General features: G+C 40.7%; 1 protein-coding gene across 26 annotated transcripts; it reads right to left on the reverse strand.

Moving 5' to 3' along the window:
• Positions 1–3,031: 3,031 nt before the first annotated feature.
• Positions 3,032–17,947, reverse strand: Piga (phosphatidylinositol glycan anchor biosynthesis, class A). Of its 26 annotated transcripts, XM_063280130.1 has the most exons (9): positions 17,824–17,946; positions 17,227–17,433; positions 16,329–16,497; positions 14,251–15,030; positions 9,498–9,630; positions 8,542–8,674; positions 8,195–8,401; positions 5,866–5,956; positions 5,413–5,549 (listed from the first exon to the last, which is right to left on the reverse strand). In XM_063280130.1, exons 4-8 carry the CDS (start codon positions 14,966–14,968, stop codon positions 5,900–5,902), a joined length of 1,248 nt encoding a protein of 415 aa, XP_063136200.1. In that variant the 5' UTR covers positions 14,969–15,030; positions 16,329–16,497; positions 17,227–17,433; positions 17,824–17,946; the 3' UTR covers positions 5,413–5,549; positions 5,866–5,899. The 26 variants fall into 26 exon arrangements, 22 of the variants coding, with proteins under 22 accessions (XP_038955802.1, XP_063136198.1, XP_038955814.1 ...); XM_039099874.2 differs by lacking the exon at positions 5,866–5,956 and having other exon boundaries at positions 3,032–5,549; XM_063280128.1 differs by lacking the exon at positions 5,866–5,956 and having other exon boundaries at positions 3,032–5,549; positions 16,209–16,497.
• Positions 17,948–20,231: the final 2,284 nt, after the last annotated feature.

Below are 20,231 nucleotides of genomic sequence, written 5' to 3' on the forward strand. Positions count from 1 at the left end.
AACTCTGATGTGGTGACTATGTGTGTTGTTATTTATGGACATGTTTAACAACTTCCTTCTATTAAGAAACACTCAGTGCTGGCCTGGAGAGAAATGGATGCGACTTCCACGGCAGCTCAAGACCTTCTGTTAACTCCGGTTGCAGGAATCCAATGCTCTCCTCTAGCCTCTGTAGGCACCAGGCATACACATGGTACACATGTATACATGGAGCCAAAACACACATACACATAAGTAATAACTTTTTTAAATACTCGCATATAAGTAATAATTTTTTAAATACTCGCTATTTATAACCTACATCAGATTTGACCAAACACATAAGATGCATGTACAGAAGACTCAAACAAGAAAAAATTAAGGAATTCTTAGCCTAATCTCATTTCCTTTTTCCTTGTAAACCTTCATTTTGGGTACAGTATGCTGGAAAACAGGGTTGGAAAGGTAAAGGGAACTTCTACATAGCAGCAAAGCATTGCTTTGTGTCCATGCAAGAAAGGGGCAATATTCTGCATCATTCATAGAAAATACTGTTCCTGCTGGTATTTCATTTGCTCTTCATGTGGAGGTTTACAAAGGATTAAGGCCAAATCTAATCATCTATGACTGCTCAAAACCAAACAAAACATGTCTGTCCCAATTAAAGACTGAATGTGACTCAAGTGTGTAGGTGATGCTGGTGACAGGTACTAAGGTGACACCTATGTCAGGTCCCTCAGCAAGGTTCTTTCTTAATCATTCATTTCCTGTTTGAAGCTTCAGTGAAGATGGCAGTTGCTTCTGGAGGATGTGCCCTATCCTTGACAAGGGACTTGTGATAACAAAATGGATGACTACCATTCCTAGCTCTCAGGCGAAGTTAACAGAGTCCATGAACTGATATCTTCCTTAGCTGGGCAGTGTTTTCTCATCAGCTGGCCAATACAAGTAAAGCTGATTTGTTTTGTCTCTCTCACTAGTAAGTTTTGTCTTTTATTCTTGTTTATATGTGGTTTCTCCACATTTATAAAATCGACTGGATTCTCTAGAGGAACAGACTTGTAGACTGAATCTCTCCATGTATTAAAGAGGATTTATTATAATGCCTTACAGGTAGTGGTCCAGCTAGCCCAACAATGCTGATCTACCAATCAAAGGTCCAAGAACCAAGGAGTTGTTCAGTCCCTGAGACTGGATATCTTGGCTGGTCTTCAGTATATGCTGGAATTCTAAAGACATAGGCTCTAATGCCAGTGAAGAAATGGATTTGCTAGCAAGAGCAAGAACAAGTAGGCAAAGAGCTAGCTTCCTTCTTCCATGTCCTTTATATAGGCTGCTAGCAGGAGTGGCCCAGATTAAAGGTGGACCGTTCCATCTTAAAGATCTGGATAAGAAGTGGGTCTACTCGGGGGCTGGAGAAATGGCTCAGTGGTTAAGAGCACCGACTGCTCTTCCAGAGGTCCTGAGTTCAAATCCCGGCAACCACATGGTGGCTGATAGCCATCTGTAATGGGATCCGATGCCCTCTGCAGGTGTGTCTGAAGACAACTACAGTGTACTTATATACAAAATAAATAAATAATTAAAAAAAAAAAAGAAGTGGGTCTATTCCAAATGATTTAATGAAGAAAAAAATCCCTTACAAGTGTGCCCAGCCCTGTGGGTTTTAGTTAATTTCAGATATAGTCGAACTGATAACCAAGAAAAGCCCATCAATATGCTATTACCAAGATGGGAAGGTCTCAGGAGGATGAACACTTCCCTGAGGAACTCTTGGCAGTCAATGGTTGCTGGGAGAAGGACATCATTTTGTCTAGTGCTGTAGACACTGGAAAGTTGTGTGTGCTCCAACAAATGTCCTCCCAGCTACCCATATGCTTACAAACAAATGTAGTTAAACTCAGATGGACACGCATGCGCGCACACACACACACATACACATACACAGGGGCGTGGGGACTTGACAAGAAGGCTATCAGTGGGAAAGAGGAAATGAGAGGGTAATGAGAGGCTGGAAAATAACTAAAATTCATTACATAAATGTATGAAACCCGAATACAAACATAGTAAAAATTCCTCTGAATTCTGTCAACGAACCCATGACATAATAAAACATTCTACTCATTTCTTTTATGTGGACACTTGCAGACTAAGGCGTTGTCAGCCTCTACATGTCCATGCAGATGAGGATGCATTCACACCGCCCACCCCCACAGTCCAGCCACATTTAGATCAAGCCATGCAGCACCTACATGGTGGCTCACAACCACCTGTAAGTCTAGTTCCAGATCAAACACCCTCTCTTCTGGACTCCCCAGACACCATGTATGCAAGTGTTGCACAAACATACAATGAAGGCAAACCACTCATACATACGAAATTTTAAAATATAAAAGTACTTCAAATAAAGATCAAACCATCTTCTTTTGTAAGACAAATCTGAACATGAACGAAAATAACTGCTTCCCACAAGTGGGGATTGCTAGCTTTGTTACATAAAGTGAAAATTCAAGTATCTTTTTTTAAAAAGAAAGGCATTTATTTAGTTTATATATGGGAGTACACTGTAGCTGTCTTCAGGCACACCAGAAGAGGGCATCAGATCTCATTACAGATGGTTGTGAGCCACCACGTGGTTGCTGGGAATTGAACTCAGAACCTCTGGAAGAGTAGTCAGTGCTCTTAACCACTGAGCCATCTCTCAGGCCCTCAAATATTTCTTAAAATAACCGGCAACATAAAAAGTATAATTACGTAGTTCACACACACAATAGTGTGTGGATGCATTCATTTGCCTTCTGTAATGACTGGCAGTGAGAAACAAGGGCTTTCAGAACCAAGAAACAAAGGTGCAATTGAACTTGCTATTTCAAGAATACAAAAGAGCACATATTCTAGAAATAAAAGATGACAGAGTGGTACATCAGACAAAGGACACTTCCTCTTTTACTAATAGACCAGGCAACACATTAGATCCACTCAGAAAAGGTGGAGGAGGGGTTGTTCCATGAGTAACATCCTGTCCACAAAATAAGACAAACTGAGACTCAAATACGACTATTAAAACAACGTTCTCATCTTTATTATTGGACATAAGCATGTTTCAGCAGACTGGTTTCATGTGTGACTGTAACATCAAAAGCAATACAATGTCTTTGCTAACAAATTCCTTTTCCGTGCTAACTTCACTTTCATGTAGTTATGAGTAGCACAGTGGAATAGTGTTCCCACACATTGACCAGTGCATCATTGACAATTAAGGTATCCAGGAAGCCTGAAAATGCTTTTTGTTGGACACATTTTATTTTTACTTGTTCAAAAAAGGAAAACAATTTTAATTCATAAAGTACATATTTCCTCACGGGAGCAAATTAATTTTCAACTTTACTTTCATCTTAAATAAAGAACAATTGAAGTATTTAATGATGGTTTTGAGAAAAAATCTAGAAGCAAACATAAAAGAAGAAATAATAGTGTAGACTAAATGCAGTCAAGTGTTACACATGCCTCAGTCTACCAGGGATATTGGCACTGGTATCTCTATGCCTAAAGTGCATAAAGATTCAAATAAGATTGAACGGTTTGGACAAGGTCATTTTTCCCCAATAAAAGAAGCCCTAACTTCTATATTGTAAAAATTACTCTCTACCATTTGTGTTTCCATAGAAACCAAACACAAATATATCTCTTTTATATCAGTGGCAACCAAGTAATAGGCATGTTAAGATACTCTTTAAAAAGTTTTGCAAAGGTCATAGTTAAAAAACTCTGTACAGAATCACAATACTGACAGAATCAAACACCCATAAGTGCCTCACTGCTTTTATTTTAGTCCTTCCCCCCCCCAAAAAAAAACCCATGCAAAAGAGTCCAAAGGATTAATAATACATATCACATATAATTTGGGATTTAAAAACCCATGGCTCTGGATAATCGTAATTACGATTGAGAAATTCCACCCACAACGAGCCTGTGAGCTCTGACAATTTTCAGAATTAATACGCTATAAATGAACCGTTCTGGAGAAAAGCCTTTCCATACCCTGGCAATACTTATCAGAGATCAGCTAGACCATAGTGACAGGAAGGGACTTCCATAGAAGACAGGAATAGCAGCTGGTTTTAAGATGGCACACCTCTTCTGTTCTGCTTAGAAACCGTAAAGGCATTTATGGGGGACTAAACTGTACACTACAAAAGCAGAGGGCTGGCCAGCACTAGCATCAACAGTGGTATCGGTCAATCCATAGAACTTAAAAAGCAACATCTCTTCACAAAGACAAGAGCTCTTTTCAGCGCATGCACGCACGCACGCACGCGCACACACACACACACACACACACACACACACGTACACATGCGCGCACACGCACGCACAGAGAAAGAGAGAAAGAGAGACAGAGAGAGAGAGAGAGGGAGAAGGAGAGGGAGAGGGAGAGGGAGAGGGAGAGGGAGAGGGAGAGGGAGAGGGAGAGGGAGAGGGAGAGGGAGAGGGGGAGAGGGAGAGAGAGAGAGAGAGAGAGAGAGAGAGAGAGAGAGAGAGAGAGAGAGAGAGAGAGAGAGAGAGAAGGGCTCTTCCTAGGAGACTGCATATACATAAAACAGGTTCAGAGAGGTACTTGGAGTATGCCAATGATGATTTCCTGTCATTCAGTAGCTTGAGCATTTGGTATGTTGGCTGTTCTTTTTACCACTTCTTGTTAACTAGTCCTTAGTCTCAGGAACCATTTAGTTCAACTTTCATATATAGCAAGGGTTTAAACATGCTGGCAACCAAGAGATGGTCTTGCTCAAGAAATTAGATTACATGCATCCCTTGAGTCGACCCAGGAAGTGTCTAGGAACATGACTTCAATGTCCAATGAAGGATACATGACCTTGACTTAAAACAGTTCACACAACTGTTGTACCTCCCTAAAGAAAGCTTGTAAACATCTGGTAAATGTGAATTAATGGTATAACGTTAAAAACTGGCCAAAAAAGACCCAGAAACATTTGGCCTTTCAGCACCCAAGGCTCCCAAAAATAATGTTAAAACATCTCTGCTAGAGGGATCTCAGTAATCTGAAAAATGTCCTACCTGAGTGGCTAAACCATTATCCCCTAACTTTTAAAGAAGTGCAAGGAGTTCCCACACTCAGGAATTGCATAAGAATCTTTTTTCAAAAACAAAAGTGAACGATACAGAGGTAGCATAATTTACAAAACCAACTCGAAAACCCAAAAACAATGAGCAAAATTATTTTCAAATGCTAACAGGACTATTGCAAGTATCTAATAGGACTTGTTAATTTGGGCTTGCTTCTACCTGCTTTTGGATACTTTATCATTCTCATCTCTTTTCTTATCACGAGGCCATTGATGAGTCCAGGCTCTCCTTGGCCCAGTAGCATCTATTGCAACATCAATGACAGAGTCTGGAGTCATCCATTGCAGGAAAATGAGGAAGAGATAGCTGAGCACGGCCAGCAAAGCAAAAATGTAGCCTGTCACTGGGCCACAGTGAGAGATGAGCCTGTCCAATCTCTTGTGCATTGGCAACACGGATTCCTTTGACACTCGCTCATACACCTGGAAGAAAGAAGGTGACAATGAACACTCTGAGCCACCACATGACTGTAATAAAGGTTAACCTGTGACCCACATTGACCAGGAGCAACTGGCAAACATGGGTAGAGACAAATCACCCCATATTTGTTGTTATTTAGAACAATGCTTACCATTGACTTAATTCTGGGCTAAACAACAAATGACCTATAGAACAGGTGACGGTCGCCAGAATACTAGAAAACCAAAGTCCTATAAGGCCAGAAGGCTTTTCGGTAGGCACACTACTGAGTTAGTCCAGTGCTCTGACCATGTGGAGAAAGCTCTCATACATGCTTACCAAACAGCACACACACTGCTTACGGATGGTGACACTACAGTGAAGCAGCTCGTACACTACAAGCAGGAAGAAGACAGAACAGGATGCTGAGCTGCAGAGAAGGGGAAGACAAAATGAGGTGTGCTATGAACATGGAGTCCATGCCTAGCTTTGTGCAACCCACCTGATCCCACATCCTGGAAACATTACACATGCAAAGTGTCTCCTGGTAAATCTGAGAAAGTCACAATGGTCAGTGTAAACTCTTCTGGGGGTCAGGGGCCGTCAAAAGGCCTGGAATATGTTAATCTAGTTCTTCAAGTCTACTGACTTTAATTACAAACATTTTAATCAGAAAGATGCTGATGCTGAGGTAGATAGACTGTAACTGGAAAACAAAACAAAACAAAACCTGTTTGCTTCTAGCAGGAACTCTTAGCTTTTTCTTTTTACCTTAAATTCACTCGATAGCTGAGGAAGCCTTCAACTGCATTTTGTTAGATGCCTTGAGAGTACTGAGATTACAATTTTCCTATTTACTTTTCCAAGTAACTCAGTCAAACTACAAGGAACTGAAAAGGATCAAAATGTCCTTCAATTAAAAGACAAAATAACCTATTTCTCCATCTTTACTAGAGGTCAATTAATTTATTATCTTAGGTAATAAATCATTTACCACTACAGAAGAAACATGACTATTAAAAATGAGAATTTACTTTTTTTCTCCTTGTCTGGCCTTTTGACATAGGGCAGCATAAAACTATCCTGGAACTCATGGTTATCCTCCTGTCTTAGTCTCCCCAGTGCAAACCATCATGCCATCTAGTTAGACTTTTGCCTGCCCTCCTTTCTTTTTATCAAATGTGCACTATGAATTAGCAGAGATAATAAAACATATAACATGCTTTTCTATTTTCTCAAAGCATAACTATGAGAAAAAATATTATTACAAAAATGCCAACTAGTGCCTTTAACATTGACTGATAAACTGCCCCCACAATTCTTTCCTGAGTTGCTTACCAACAGCTCAGTCTTTGAAGGTTTGTAAGAAGACAAAGTCAAAACACAATTTACAGAGCTATGATTCTAAATCAGGGTGGAGTCCAAGATCACCAAAAAAACCTGTCTGGCCAAGTATTCCTGCCAACTATAATCCAAACTGCATTTCTGTTCCACGTGGGACAAGTCAGAATTTAAGGAGTGGTTGGGGAGGTTAAGGGGACACAAGAATAGAGAATGTAGTCTGAAGAAGCTATCCATGTGATTCTGACATGCTCCCCCACAGGCAACTGGTACTCAGCCCAACTTCTAGAAAACACAAAGGTAGCTATTTTCATTTTCATACGTTGATATACATCTTCAGTCAAAATTATGTTTCCAATACCTCTTATGCTAATGAAATATATATCATATGCCCAGTTTTAGAAAGAGATTGCACATATAAGAACTTGTATCTCAAACCAAGAAACATTCTCCAGGCTGGAAACCCACTCCTCCACCACATTTAACACCGATAACATAAAACCCAAGTCTAAACTATGACCCCTCCAGGCTGCTCTCTCCTGACTTTCTGGTACAGGATTTCTTCATACTACAAAAGTGACTTATTTCCTTAAGCGCGGCATGTGGTAACACGAAGAACAAGAGGTAGATACAAGGGGGATAGGAACAAGAGGTAGACATGGGGGTGGGGGTTAGAGATGAAACGGAGGAGAATAAATGTTACCCAAGGCCAGCATCAAGAAGCATTTCCCACAAGCTTCCTCTCTAAGAGGTCTATCAAGCCTGTACGTGTCCCTGTAGCTGCTTTCTTACTGGTCACTATTTATTCTCATCTTCACATACATTTTGAATGCTAATATAGTAAATCAACCTAAAGGTATGAAAATTCTTTCTGGCAGAATATCAGTCACCAAGAAAAGGACTACTAGAGTTTCAGGAAGCATTATTAATTCAACATTCACAACTTCGGAAAGCACTGCGATCACCCACCATTCGCTAAGGGACTCCATGTGCTGTAGAATTCATGATTAATAGCCCCAACACAACGATTTTACTGCTCTTTCTGCTTCTAACTGCTACAACTCCTAGAGACCTTTGCAACTTCTTTAGAAAGAGTTTAATGAGATTAGACTGTGTTATTACTATCTTCAGAGTCCAGGGCCAGTAATTTATATAGAAAATTAGCCAAGCATATGCATCAAACTTGATGCATAAATAACTACTTTCATTTTGAAGGACTCCTACACTTAAACCAAAATGCAAAGGGCAAAGTTGCCTGCAAGAGAAAGGAAATGTGCAGGGAAAGCGTCAAGGAATTTGGACATCTTTTTCCTGGCATGTGACATACTTTTTCAGTTCTCTCTGCCACATTCCGCCAGGTGTAGAAAGTCTTCACTACATTGTGGATATTTTCTGGAGCAGGCAATGTCCCCGACTTCACTTGGAAAATGGCTTTTTCCAGACCTTCACACAAAGATTTTACTGAAGGCTCACATAAAATAATAAGATTTTCTGGAAGGACTTCAGGAATCCCACCAACCTTTGTGCTGACGACCTTTAAAAGACCAGAGAGAGAGCACGTGATCTACCGGAATCATTTCTCAGGAAAAGCAAAAGACCAAGCTAAAAAATATATCAGTTTGGCATGGACGGCAAACACAGAACCCCACAAGAGAAGCCCTTAAAGTGTTTCACCTGCAAACCACAACTGGCGGCTTCCACGATTGCCATGCAGAATGCTTCTGTGAGGGAGGTGTTAAGAAAAATATGTCCTTGAACTAGGACATTTCTAACATCCTTGTGTTCTAAAGCTCCCAAAAGTTGCACCCTAATTTTTGCAATGAGAGAGAAAGAATGGTGTTAAAAAGAAGTCATGCCACAAAACAAATTTCATTTCTAAGCCCAGTCTGTTATTTGTGTCACTCTTACTGGAACTAATATTGTCCACCTCAAAAGGCCAGATCCCAATGTAATAGAAACAACTTTGAAACCACGTTGTGCCACAGCTCAGATGATGTGATTTCAACTTCTCCAAAACTAGTTTGTATTTAACGAATATTACATTAATTTTTTGTTTTGTTTTGTTTAATGACATGGTTCCTCTGTGTAGCTGACTGTCCTCGAACTCACAGAGATCCATCTCCTTCTGCCTTCTGAATGTTGGGATTAAAGGCCTGCACCACCATGCCCGGCTAATGGACATATTAATAACACATTCATAATTATAATGTTAAAAGTGTTGTTTCTCAATGGGAAAAATAACCCTTTTAAATCATCAGCACTTCACATATAAACACATTGTATGTTAAAGAAATTATGGAGGACAAGAGATGTCCAAACCTGTACGTGTACAGCAATTTACATGACTGGATCATAACACTTAAACCACAATGTAAGATGTCTTGGAAACCTGCAACCATTTCCAAGCGAAGTCCTCCCTCCAGCCCTGTGCCTTTCTTCAGGCCTCCAACCACTCCCAAGTCAATATTCAGCCAATGGACAACAGATGTGTATTCTGTGAGCTTTCTTATTTGATAAAAACTCACAGAAACATGCCTTATAAACAAAAGCAGGCGCACACCTAAGTCAGGCATGTAGTCAAAAGCAAACAAACAACTACCAGTTTTACACCACTTGGAAGCCACGAATACCTGTCGTGCAGCTGGTATCTCTCCCGGACTTCTTCCAAAATGATCCTCTTTGGTCCCTCTCCTCCAATCAGGAAGTTTAATTCTTGGTATTTCTGACAGAGTTCAGGTATTATACCACTAAGCAAATCAGTCCCTGAAATTATAAGATTAAATATTAGAAATATTAATATTTAACATTTAAAAAAAACTCGTCAGAGTCTCTGAGAATGCACTTGTTTTAACTAGCAACTATCACTAGCCACAAGCAGAAAATCCTTTCCTAACTGCTATCGGCTCCCAAGTACAACAGTTGGAGATACAGGTTCTAACAGGCACTGCCACTGCCACATACCCAAATCATGAACAATCCTGTCTCAACTCTACAGCCTTTAAGTCATTCGCTTGTTCTTACAGCCTACTTGGAAAAATGATATTTAATTAACACAGCTTCTCCAAAGCACACAGCTGATTAGAAATCTAGGTCTCACTGAAGCTCCTCTTGGAGTTTTTAAAACCACCCCACCCTCTCATTATGGCCTAGTAAAGGCAGAGACATGTATACCTAAGGTCCAAAGTCTCTAGCTATTAAAACCAACAAGTCTATGATTCCACTTCCTACAACAGAAAAGGGCTACAGTCTAACTACTGCCTTCATTTTCTTTAGAAGGCGGTTCATACATAGAACGTCACAATGAACACCAGTAAATGAAGGTGCCAAGGCCTTGACTGTAAGGTCATTATAGTCCATAGACCTAAGGATGGATATATATATATATATATATATATATATATGTTTGTGTGTGTGTGTATGTGTATAGTCTTGCTTTTGGTTTTTTGGTTTGTTTTTTTTTTGTTTAAAGAAAATGGTTTTCATACAACATGCAAGTTTAATCTCAGGGGACAGAAAGTAAGTCAAACCCTGCTGTTTTAAACCTTGCTGTTTAAAGTCACAGGAGTGCTGACACTATTAGGGAATTTAGTTCATCGACAATTACAAACCATGCACTCAAAAGTAAACATGAAATTATCTACTGAGCTGGGTTTATTCCATTAAAAAACGCACACCTGTACATTTGCATATGGACACAAACTACATTTTTCCCAATCAATCTTCCTTACCATAGCAAACCAGTCATAAGGCATGGTTGGAGAATAAAGGTTCCTCTGGATTTTCTTTTGTATAGATCACACACCCACATCATCTCTCACTTTGCGTGGACACTGTGGATAATGGCAGATCCCTAAGCTTTGCATTCAGGGCTCTTTATCCAGCTACAGGGAACAATTGGATGCTGGATGTGGTTTTAGGGCATTGCCCAACCACACCACCCAACAAACTCTTGGGCGCTCCACCACTCCGAGGAGGCTCAGTTTGTACCCTCACGATGGCCATCCTGATTCTTTGAAGTGACCACTAGGGACCCAAAGAAGTACATTTCATAAATTCTACCTACACTCCAGATAAGGGCAACTCCTTTATTCTTTAAGATATTGAACACACAGACAAAAACACCCATTCTGTGTATAGGACTTCTTTTGGAACATTTTCTGCTCTAAGCTTCTAACAAGAAAAACCATAAGAAAATCATTTCTTCCAATGATTCTTTCCTTAATAAGAAACTTAGTTTTGGCTATTGTGAGTTTCTAAAATGGCCTATGTCTCTGGAAGCTGCTCAGAATTTTGTCACTTTGTGCAGACACTAATGGACTTTCAAAATGATTATTACACCAAAAATATATTTAGACATATGTTTTCTGAATGAATAAGGCTTGCTATTGAATGGCTAACCAGGAAATGGCTTAATGCCACTTAATATTTAGCTTCCTACTCCTCCCACTTTCCTCCTTTAAAGGAAAACATCAAGTGTCCATTCTTCATAAAAAAAATGAAGCAGTCATAGCTACATTTACTAAACTCTTAGTTCATTTACAACCTACTACAAATGCACTAGGTCATTTAATCCTGACTAAAACCTTATAGGAAACTAAGCCAGTCAGTCCCATTAATGTTATAGTTACTATATATTCTAGTAGTACAGAAGGTTTTCTCTCCTTACTATAAAATATAAACCAACAAGCTTCCTGAGGTAAGATTCTAAAAAAGACTCAAAACACGACACACAAAGAGACTGCCAATCACATTCACATAAACCTGACAAAAACCACTTCTGAATCAAATTGACTTTAACTCACAGTCTTCACCATGTTCTAAAGAATGTTCAGATATGTTCTAAGATACCAATGGCCAGACTGAGGGTAGGGACAGAAAGAGACCTTAACTCAAGCGCTGAACTCTTATTTGTGATCTGTTACTTACTGTGTGACCTTGGGCGAGTTACTTACCCTCTCTGGGACTGTTTCTTTGTCTGTTACATGCAGGTAACATCTACCCTACAGTTGTTGGGGCAAGTGAGGTACTGTACCATGCACAGGCTTTAGCAACTGCAGAATACAAATGTTAAGTTGTCATTACCACTAGAGCAAGTATCTGGGGTGGCCTGCACCCACAGAGAACAGTGGGAAGCCACAACTACATGGAAAGAACAAGGCTCAGAAGCCAGCCTTTTCTCCACGAAAGCTGGGCAAGGAGAACACAGCTTTATCCTCTTAATCTACGTCAATGGGCCTTGCAAATCTGGGCCACTGAACGTCTCCCAAGGGAATTACCCTATTAAGAAGAACAGACCATTAATATAACTAGTCATATTTGGGCCATAGATGTGGCATTCCTCCTTGTGTTACATTTTACAGGGTACCTGGCCTTTGGAGAAGGTTCAGTAGATATTTATTGAGTAACTGAACTGAAATCAGGAAAGGGCCAGGCAGTAGTGGCACAGGCCTTCAATCCCAGCACTTGGGAGGCAGAGGAGGTTGGAGCTTTTTAAGTTCGAGGCCAGCCTGGACTATAGAGTGAGTTCCAAGACAGCCAGGGCTACACAGAGAAACCCTGCCTTGAGAAAGCGAAGAAAGCAAAGAAAGAGAACAGAAGAAAGCAAGAAAGAAGCAAGCAAGAAAGGCAGGCAAAAGAAAAAAAGAGGAAAGGCCGTAACTTTGATGTTAGCTCCGACAGTTAGAACTCCTGAGATAACAGAGGCTGTTTAACCTTTGTATGAGTAAATGTGCTCTCTCCAATCACACACACCATCATTCTTTTGCCTTTATCTCACCAAGCTAAGCTATTTAATTACAAAATAAGTTGGGCAAGATTTTAAAGTTATAATAAAAACATCAACAATATCCCGGCAGGGGTTTAAAATACAGAACTCCATTCATATCATCTTGATAAAATACAAAGACACAATTTCCTTCACCTCAGAATATGTAACTGAGTCCAAGTTTTCTAACCAACCTCCACTTACTTAATTACTTAAAACCTCTACCTAGACTGGCCATTGCCGACTCCTGAATATATTGCCATGTGGCCCAGCATACCCTCTTGGCATTTCTGCACAAATTCATCGGATGCCCACTTTCCTTATGACTGTATTGAATAATTAAATAGTGCATAAGCTGACAAATTTCTATGGAAGCTAAATAGCTTGAAAAGCCAATAAATGAATATCAGGGAAAAAAATGTCCTTGTCAGGTGAGAGGTAATCTAAACTGGAATAAAACTGAAAGCAAATTAAAAAACCAGGACATTGTTCCCAACACTTTAGCCCCACTCCCATCCCTTTAAAGGAAACCCAGAGTGGCAACGGTATGCTCTATGAAGGCAACCATGCAATATGACCTAGGCAGTCAGTGAGCTAATCCCAAGACCTAGAGCTCTAAACTAAGGTCCCTACATTCAGCGTGTGCACAAATGTTTAAAAATCAAATAGTTAAGGGGACTATGTAGTATTTGTTACTGCCCTCCCCAACTTCAAACGATATTTCTGATTATTGGACAGCTTTTTTTTCAACTAGCATCTGGGAGACCATTTCTATGTTAATAAGCAGGTTGTTTCAAATGTGTAACAAACACAAATGCTACAGTGGGGACCATTAGGGCCACAGAAACTTGAAAGTCAGCAAGGAGAACAAAATACTCCTGAGGGATAAAGGCGGACTGGGGTGGAAAGTAACCTAGGCAGAGATCTTTTTAAGAGCTGTCTCTGAACCTTCACAAAGTTCCTGCTGTGACAAATAAAAAACCGACACAGATCTATTGAGTAACCTGTCCTAGATGGGCGATGAACCAGGTTTTGACTCTAGGCCACTCTACTCCTTTCTATCACTTGACTGCTGATATTAGTGCCTTGCATATCGTAGATAAAACCAGCAAGCCACGGGATATCCATGGGGCCAAAAGGCCCACTGATTCTGAACACCAGGTACAGGTGCACAAAAGACAAAAGTCAGCCATGAAAATAGTCATTAGGGCCATCTCTGAATGAAATCGTCACAGATGTGCTTTGCAAATGCCTGCAATAAGAAGCCATTACTTCTGTGATCAAACAAGAAAAGGCCACACAGCACATTCTTACCTGCACAGAGATCTCTGAATTTTTACAAAGATCTGATTGGAGGACATCTGGTCAATGGCTTTCTTTTGTTCGGTAACCATTACAACCTCAAAGGTTGGGGCAGCATTTATAGCCGCTTTTATCCATTTCTCTTCTTAGATGTATAAACTGATTATCTGACCTTCCCTTGCAAGAATTACCAGTCATTATAAAGCCACCATACAGAATAAAAAGACAAGTAATCATCACATACAAGTATTGAACAGTTTCTGACAAGAAATTTAAAAAAAAAGCTGTCAATGCAAATAAAGCTACTATGTTATTACCTTTTCTGTAAACAAGTCTGCTGACAACAACAACAGTTATTACACTATCATGCCTCCTAAATGGTTCTGGAGTGAAGTCAGTAGGATCTACAGCGTTAGGAATGACGGACACTATTTCAGGATTCAGTGCTGCTCTGAGTACAGTGTTCTCCTTACTAGTGTAAGAGACACAAATGATGTGGTTTGTGTCACAAAGAGACACAGTAAGAAGCTTGTTTGTAAGCACCGAGCTGACATCAGCAAATCCAAAAAGGGAATGGTCTGTGAAGACTGTCTGAAGCCCCATTGTCTTGGCGTGGAAGAGAGCATCATGGGCCATGGCAGAGAAAGAACTGTGGGAATGGATTATCGTAATTCTCTCCCGAACAAATATGTACCTGAGCAATGGCAGACTGTGAAAGAGAGTCGTGGCTGTAGATTGGTTGTACATGACTCTCAGAGGCAAATAGTAAACTTTGAGGCCATTGGTGAGGTAACGGACGCCCTTTCGATTTCCATAAGCATGGGTGACAGTTATGACTTTGTGCCCCCTCTCAATGAGGCACTGAGAGAGCTGGTAAATGTGGCTTTCCACACCTCCCATGTTTGGGTAGAAAAAGTCAGACACCATGCATATATTATGAGTGCAGGTCCTATCAGTGGAAAGACTTCCGGAGCTACCGGGGGAAGGAGACACTGAAGGAGGCTGGCCTTGCCCACCTCCTCTTCTATTGGCCATGCTGAGGTGGTTCACGCATCAGTTCTCAGAGCAAGCCTGTTAAGAAATGTGTCTTCTGTCACCTGAAAGAGAAAAGCAGGACATCAGCTCAAAACCTAATCTCATTTCATATCTCATATCCTGTTAGAAATAGTTGTAATGCTAAGGCATATTTTTCCCTTAGAAATAAAAGCAAAGCACACTATAAACTTATTCACTTAACATTTACTTGCTTAGCATGGTGATGTCACAGAACAAAAAGTGATATTCTGCAATGCTTTCATTGAGCTGGGAAATAAACGTTATGTCATAGTACATAATGGTTTGCTACAAAACCCAATTCTTTCCAATAATTAAACATATACCCATATATTTCCCTGGTTCTCTTATCACTTTTATCGGCTTATTAAGCTTTATCACCTTTTAAATCACTATATATCCAACGCTACGCAAAGTTTTCTCACATATAGACCTAAATAAGGTATTAATTATATAGTATAAATGCTAAGTCTAAAGCTTAAAGAAGTTAGAGAGAACATACTGTGCCAGGTTATTGTGATCATCTCTTCTCACATACTTTTTAAGCCAAGTTTTAGCTTATAGCTCACACCGACCTTGAACTCAGCATTCCCAGCCTCTGCCTCCTAAGAGCTGGGATTATAGGTGTGCACCACGGCACCTAGGAATCTTCCTTGCATTTGGACCATGTAAGCCACAGAACATGGTAAAAGGGACATGCAAATCTTTGACCTCGGCCTATGAAAGGTTCGATGGCTTTTATTTATGGAGTTAACACATAAGTCATGCAGCTACTGGGCTAAGAAGGGCATAGGGGAGACAATGAGAGAAAAAGGGCTTACAAGCTACATGGAGAGAGATAGGGACCCAGCTACCTCTACATTCTTACCTGTGCCCAATTTCTAGCCAGAACACTGGCTAAATGCAGCCTTCTGCAGCAACCCCTGAAAAGACGCATAAAAGTACTACTAGCTAAGTCTAGCAGATTCCAGAGTCATGAAAAGTAGCAAAAAGGCTGTTGTCTTTTAGCACTGCCTTTTGTTCTGGCTCTTGAGGCAGAAAAGGATACTAAAACAGGCTAGGATGTGAAATCTAATTATACTGGCACATTGTCTATTTTTATGAACAAATTTTTACAGGAACCTGGCTTGCCCATTCACTTATGTGGATGGCTACTTCTATGCTAAAATGGTAGAGTGGCTTTGAAAGAGATCATATGACCCACAGAGTCTAAAATATTTACCATCTGGTTCTTCGCTGAAACTGGGCTGACGATAGCTACACAGCTTAGCTAGTGATCCAGTGCACCGCACACGATTCTGCTTTGTGGTTTCCATTAAAATGTACCGGAACCAGAACTTACTTTTTAAGAACACTCTCTTCAAGTGTTACCCGGAGCTCATGCTGCAGACAATCCCGTTTCTCCTTCCTTATTCAAGGGTAGTTATACTCAAACTGCTCCCTTCTCTTTTTGGGATCCTTCTTTTACTTATGTAGGTCTTTCCTCTACAAGTGCCCTTTCAGTGTGGACTCTGAAAGGAAATGGAGTGGGACACGGGCTATGTATGTATGTGGGCTCTTTCCTACATCTAAAGGTAGGAAATGTTTCCTTTAGGAGTTCCCTAAACCTATGCTGGTATGAAGTGTTCATTCAATATTCCATTCTATTTATGCTTAAACTTTTAATGCCATAGCTTTGGAGATCTGGCAAAAAATCTATCTTAGTTGAGATCTATAAGGCTACAAAGAACTCAATCAAGAGTTACTATCCTAAACTCTGAGTTTCAGGTCTCACTGGCAACTGTATGTGTTGACTTTGTCCAACAAATTCATCTACATTTAAAATAGTCTCATTAATACCGAGTGAGTGAGGAGGCAAGAAGGAAGCATGTGCTGAGGGATCAAATGATTGAGGGTTCCAGGGCAGCTAAGACATGGAGAGCACCCTGACACATAAACTGGAAAAAAGTAGAGAGATGATCAAATTTACAACCAATACGTAAACAAAGAATGAAAGCAAGAAAATATCAAGTTTGCAAAAGAAAGCAAAGCCTCAGTGGCTAATGCTGTTCTACTGTGATGTGTCATCTAAACCTGGACCTTAGTCCTATTTAGTTTTAAGAAGTGAATGACAAGGAGAGCAGAAATAATGAACCAAATGAAAACCCATCACCGACCTCCAATGTTCTGAGTCAGCCTGCCACCAGGTTATTATATCTAAAATCTTTATTGGGTCAAAGCTCAACATATTGCATACTCACTGAATCTTGGCTTCTATAAGTGAAGAGAGGCTGTAAAATCTGGTGAATTCTCTCTCCGAGCGATACATGTTAAGCAAACTGTAAAACGTCCCTACTCAAGCAACGTAAATGACAAAGTCAAGAAGTCCTCAAAATTCTCAGTCATGGCCAGTAAACTCCCTTATTAGTAGAAGCTCCTGAGGATCCTTAGAGGGAGCTCGGACGGGGCTGAGAAATCAAGAGAATCATACTTTAATCCAGTCCCAAGGCACGACTCCCTGAGAGGCATCTCGGGTGCACTAGAGCCAAAGAGGGTCAGCCCGGGTCTATGAGCCTCCACCCCAGGATGAGGCAAAATCTGGCCATATGCAAAGGGAGTCGGAAAAACGTCCTAAGATTCCAATCCCTCGCTCTACTAAACTCAGCCTAGGAACCAGCTCCAACCCTCAAGGCACCCATAGCCCCATTTGACTACGGAGACCCTCGCACCTGACTTCTGGGCCTCCCGTAGGGTAGGCTTCACCTCCTCCACAGCCAGCCACGCTCCTCTAAGAACGGCCCAACCCCGTCCAGAAGGGACCGAGAACGTTGGAAAGGACAGACGAGACACGTACTTACCCGTGAGTCCCATGGCCGCCACTGTCCGGACCTCCCGCGGCTGTAAGCAGAATCCCGCCCCACTGCTCCAAAGCACCAATCAGAAGCGTCCGCGACCCGAGCGCCGCGCCCCCGTAGTAGCCAATCGCACAGAGGTTCTGAATTCACGTGGAAGAGAGACGCCCAGTCATCCCCTACTGTCTAACGAGGGAGTGTAGCGTCAGCGAGCGCAGGAGCATGTCTCCTAAGAGCTGCGGAAGGTCCCGGGCGTAAGTACCCTGGTTGCCTAGTTACGGCGTCTCTTTTCAGGAAGCCCACTCTCTCCCCGCCTCCTTCCGGTTAGAGAAACGGGGAGGGCGGGGTTAGGGGGCGGGGAAATAAGGGTCAGGGCGTTTTCCAGTCTGTTCGTACCACAGTCGAACCAACCACGTTGATTCTTGTTATTCTGACAGATTGCTAAATGCAATGAATACAAGTACGCAAATAAAGAAAAATCACATCAGATCAAATCTAAACTATCAACGTTGAGTCTTAGATCTACAATCTGTACATGTCTGAAAGATTGAGGACTTTCCAAAGTTCAGATTTTGGATTTTGTTTTACAACTCTACAGTCCAGGCACGTGCGTGTGTTTGGGGGTGGGCTGGGGGTGGGGAGATCTTAGGTATAACCTGAAACGTTCCCTCTCAACCTGTTGCAATCGTCAGCCAAAACTGTCTTGAGGTCTGGAGCCAGATTGTGCTTAGCCAAGAAGACAGAATCTATGTGATCGTTCTTATAGTTACCTGCTCTTTACAGTTGGTACTTGTGCAGTTCCCCCAGCGTGGCCATTCCTGCCCTTTCTAGAATAAATTCTTTTCTAAACAACAGCACTATCACCATGACTGGCATTGATTTGGAGCTTGTGCTAAAGTTAACGATATTTTCTAAAATTTAAAAGAAAGTTGTTGCAGAGTTAAGAGATAAATCTGGGGGTGAGGGGTGATTTGGATTGTAGAATTCTGCCTGAATGACCTCGAAGCATGCCTTTAGAGCAAAGACTCTCAACTTGTGTATCACGACCCCTTTGAGGTATCCTGTATATAAGGTGTTTTACATTATGATTCCTAACTGTAGCAAAATTACAGTTATGAAGTAGCAATGAAAATAATTTTATGGTAGGGGAACCATCACAAGGAACTGTATTAAAGAGCCACAACATTAGGAAGGTTAAAAACTACTGCTTTAGAGAACGTTCTTGGAAGCCACAAGAATTTCACTAAAACATTGATGTGCAGTGTCTTCTGATGATAAAGTATGAAGGTATCCAATGCCAGTGGTACTATCAAATGGCCTAAAAAGAAAAGATGTCGAGTAAATGTAGACATCATCTTCCCTTGAAATTTAGTTCTTTGCAAATTCATATGGAAATAAGCTTCCTTGGATAATTTTAGAATGGGAGGCATCACACATGTCGTGAAAGATTGCTAACTATATGCAAAGTACACAAAGAAAAAATTTGGCAAGAGTACTATTTCCAAACCAAGATGAAATTGAAACATATGAAACTGTCTATGAGAAAAGGAATTGCTAAGTGCTATAAGAGAAATATGTGAGAAAAGACTGAGAGTTTCAGTGAAAAGAGTATTTCTATCTACCAGCATCTATGAAACAAGAAGTAGGGCGTATCCATACAAGTTGAAAGCAAGATCCTTTCAAGAAAAAAAAGTGAATAAAGATACAGAGGCAGATGCCGACTGTTCAGTAGATTTTTTGTATAATTATACAGGAAAGAGATAGGGAAGAGATGTAGCCAGAATACTGGCATTATTAGTAAGAACTAGAGCAAACTGGTCAATTGCTTAAGAAAAATTGCTGAAGAAAATGTACTTGATGCTAACCATATTTCCAGCAAACATGACATTTTTCAATCATTATTTTGTGACACACTTCCTTGTTCTGCTTCAAATCAAAAAATCAGATATAAATGAAAAGGTATGTTTTTTTTCTGTGTGTATGTACTTTTTCAGACCCAAAGAGATACAAATTCAAAATTGCAAACTGTTAATAAAGACTAAAAGCTACATAGGCCCTGGACATTGTAAGTGAAAGTAAAACATGGAGCAAGGATTAGCTCTTGTAGAATAATAAATACTGGCAGGATCCATGTGTGGCTAGGGACAAGAACTAACCTTGTGAGAAATTTTTACATTGGTGGCCTTCAATAAAGGATCCATCAGTTGATAACCTGTATTTAATCCCTCCCACATCGAATCAGAGATTTGACCATGTGGCTTGCTTCACCAAGGATACCCTCAGCAAATGAGATGCAGCAAATGCTCCATGAATGTTGTGCACTGGGCCATGCCCTGTTGGAACCTTTCCTCTTGAAAGCTTGTTAAGTGAGATGTTAAATGAGAAGAACCACATGGAGAAAGACTTTGAAGAAT

The sequence above is a fragment of the Rattus norvegicus genome, chromosome X (genome assembly GCF_036323735.1).
Source record: "Rattus norvegicus strain BN/NHsdMcwi chromosome X, GRCr8, whole genome shotgun sequence".
Taxonomy (NCBI): Eukaryota; Metazoa; Chordata; class Mammalia; order Rodentia; family Muridae; genus Rattus; species Rattus norvegicus.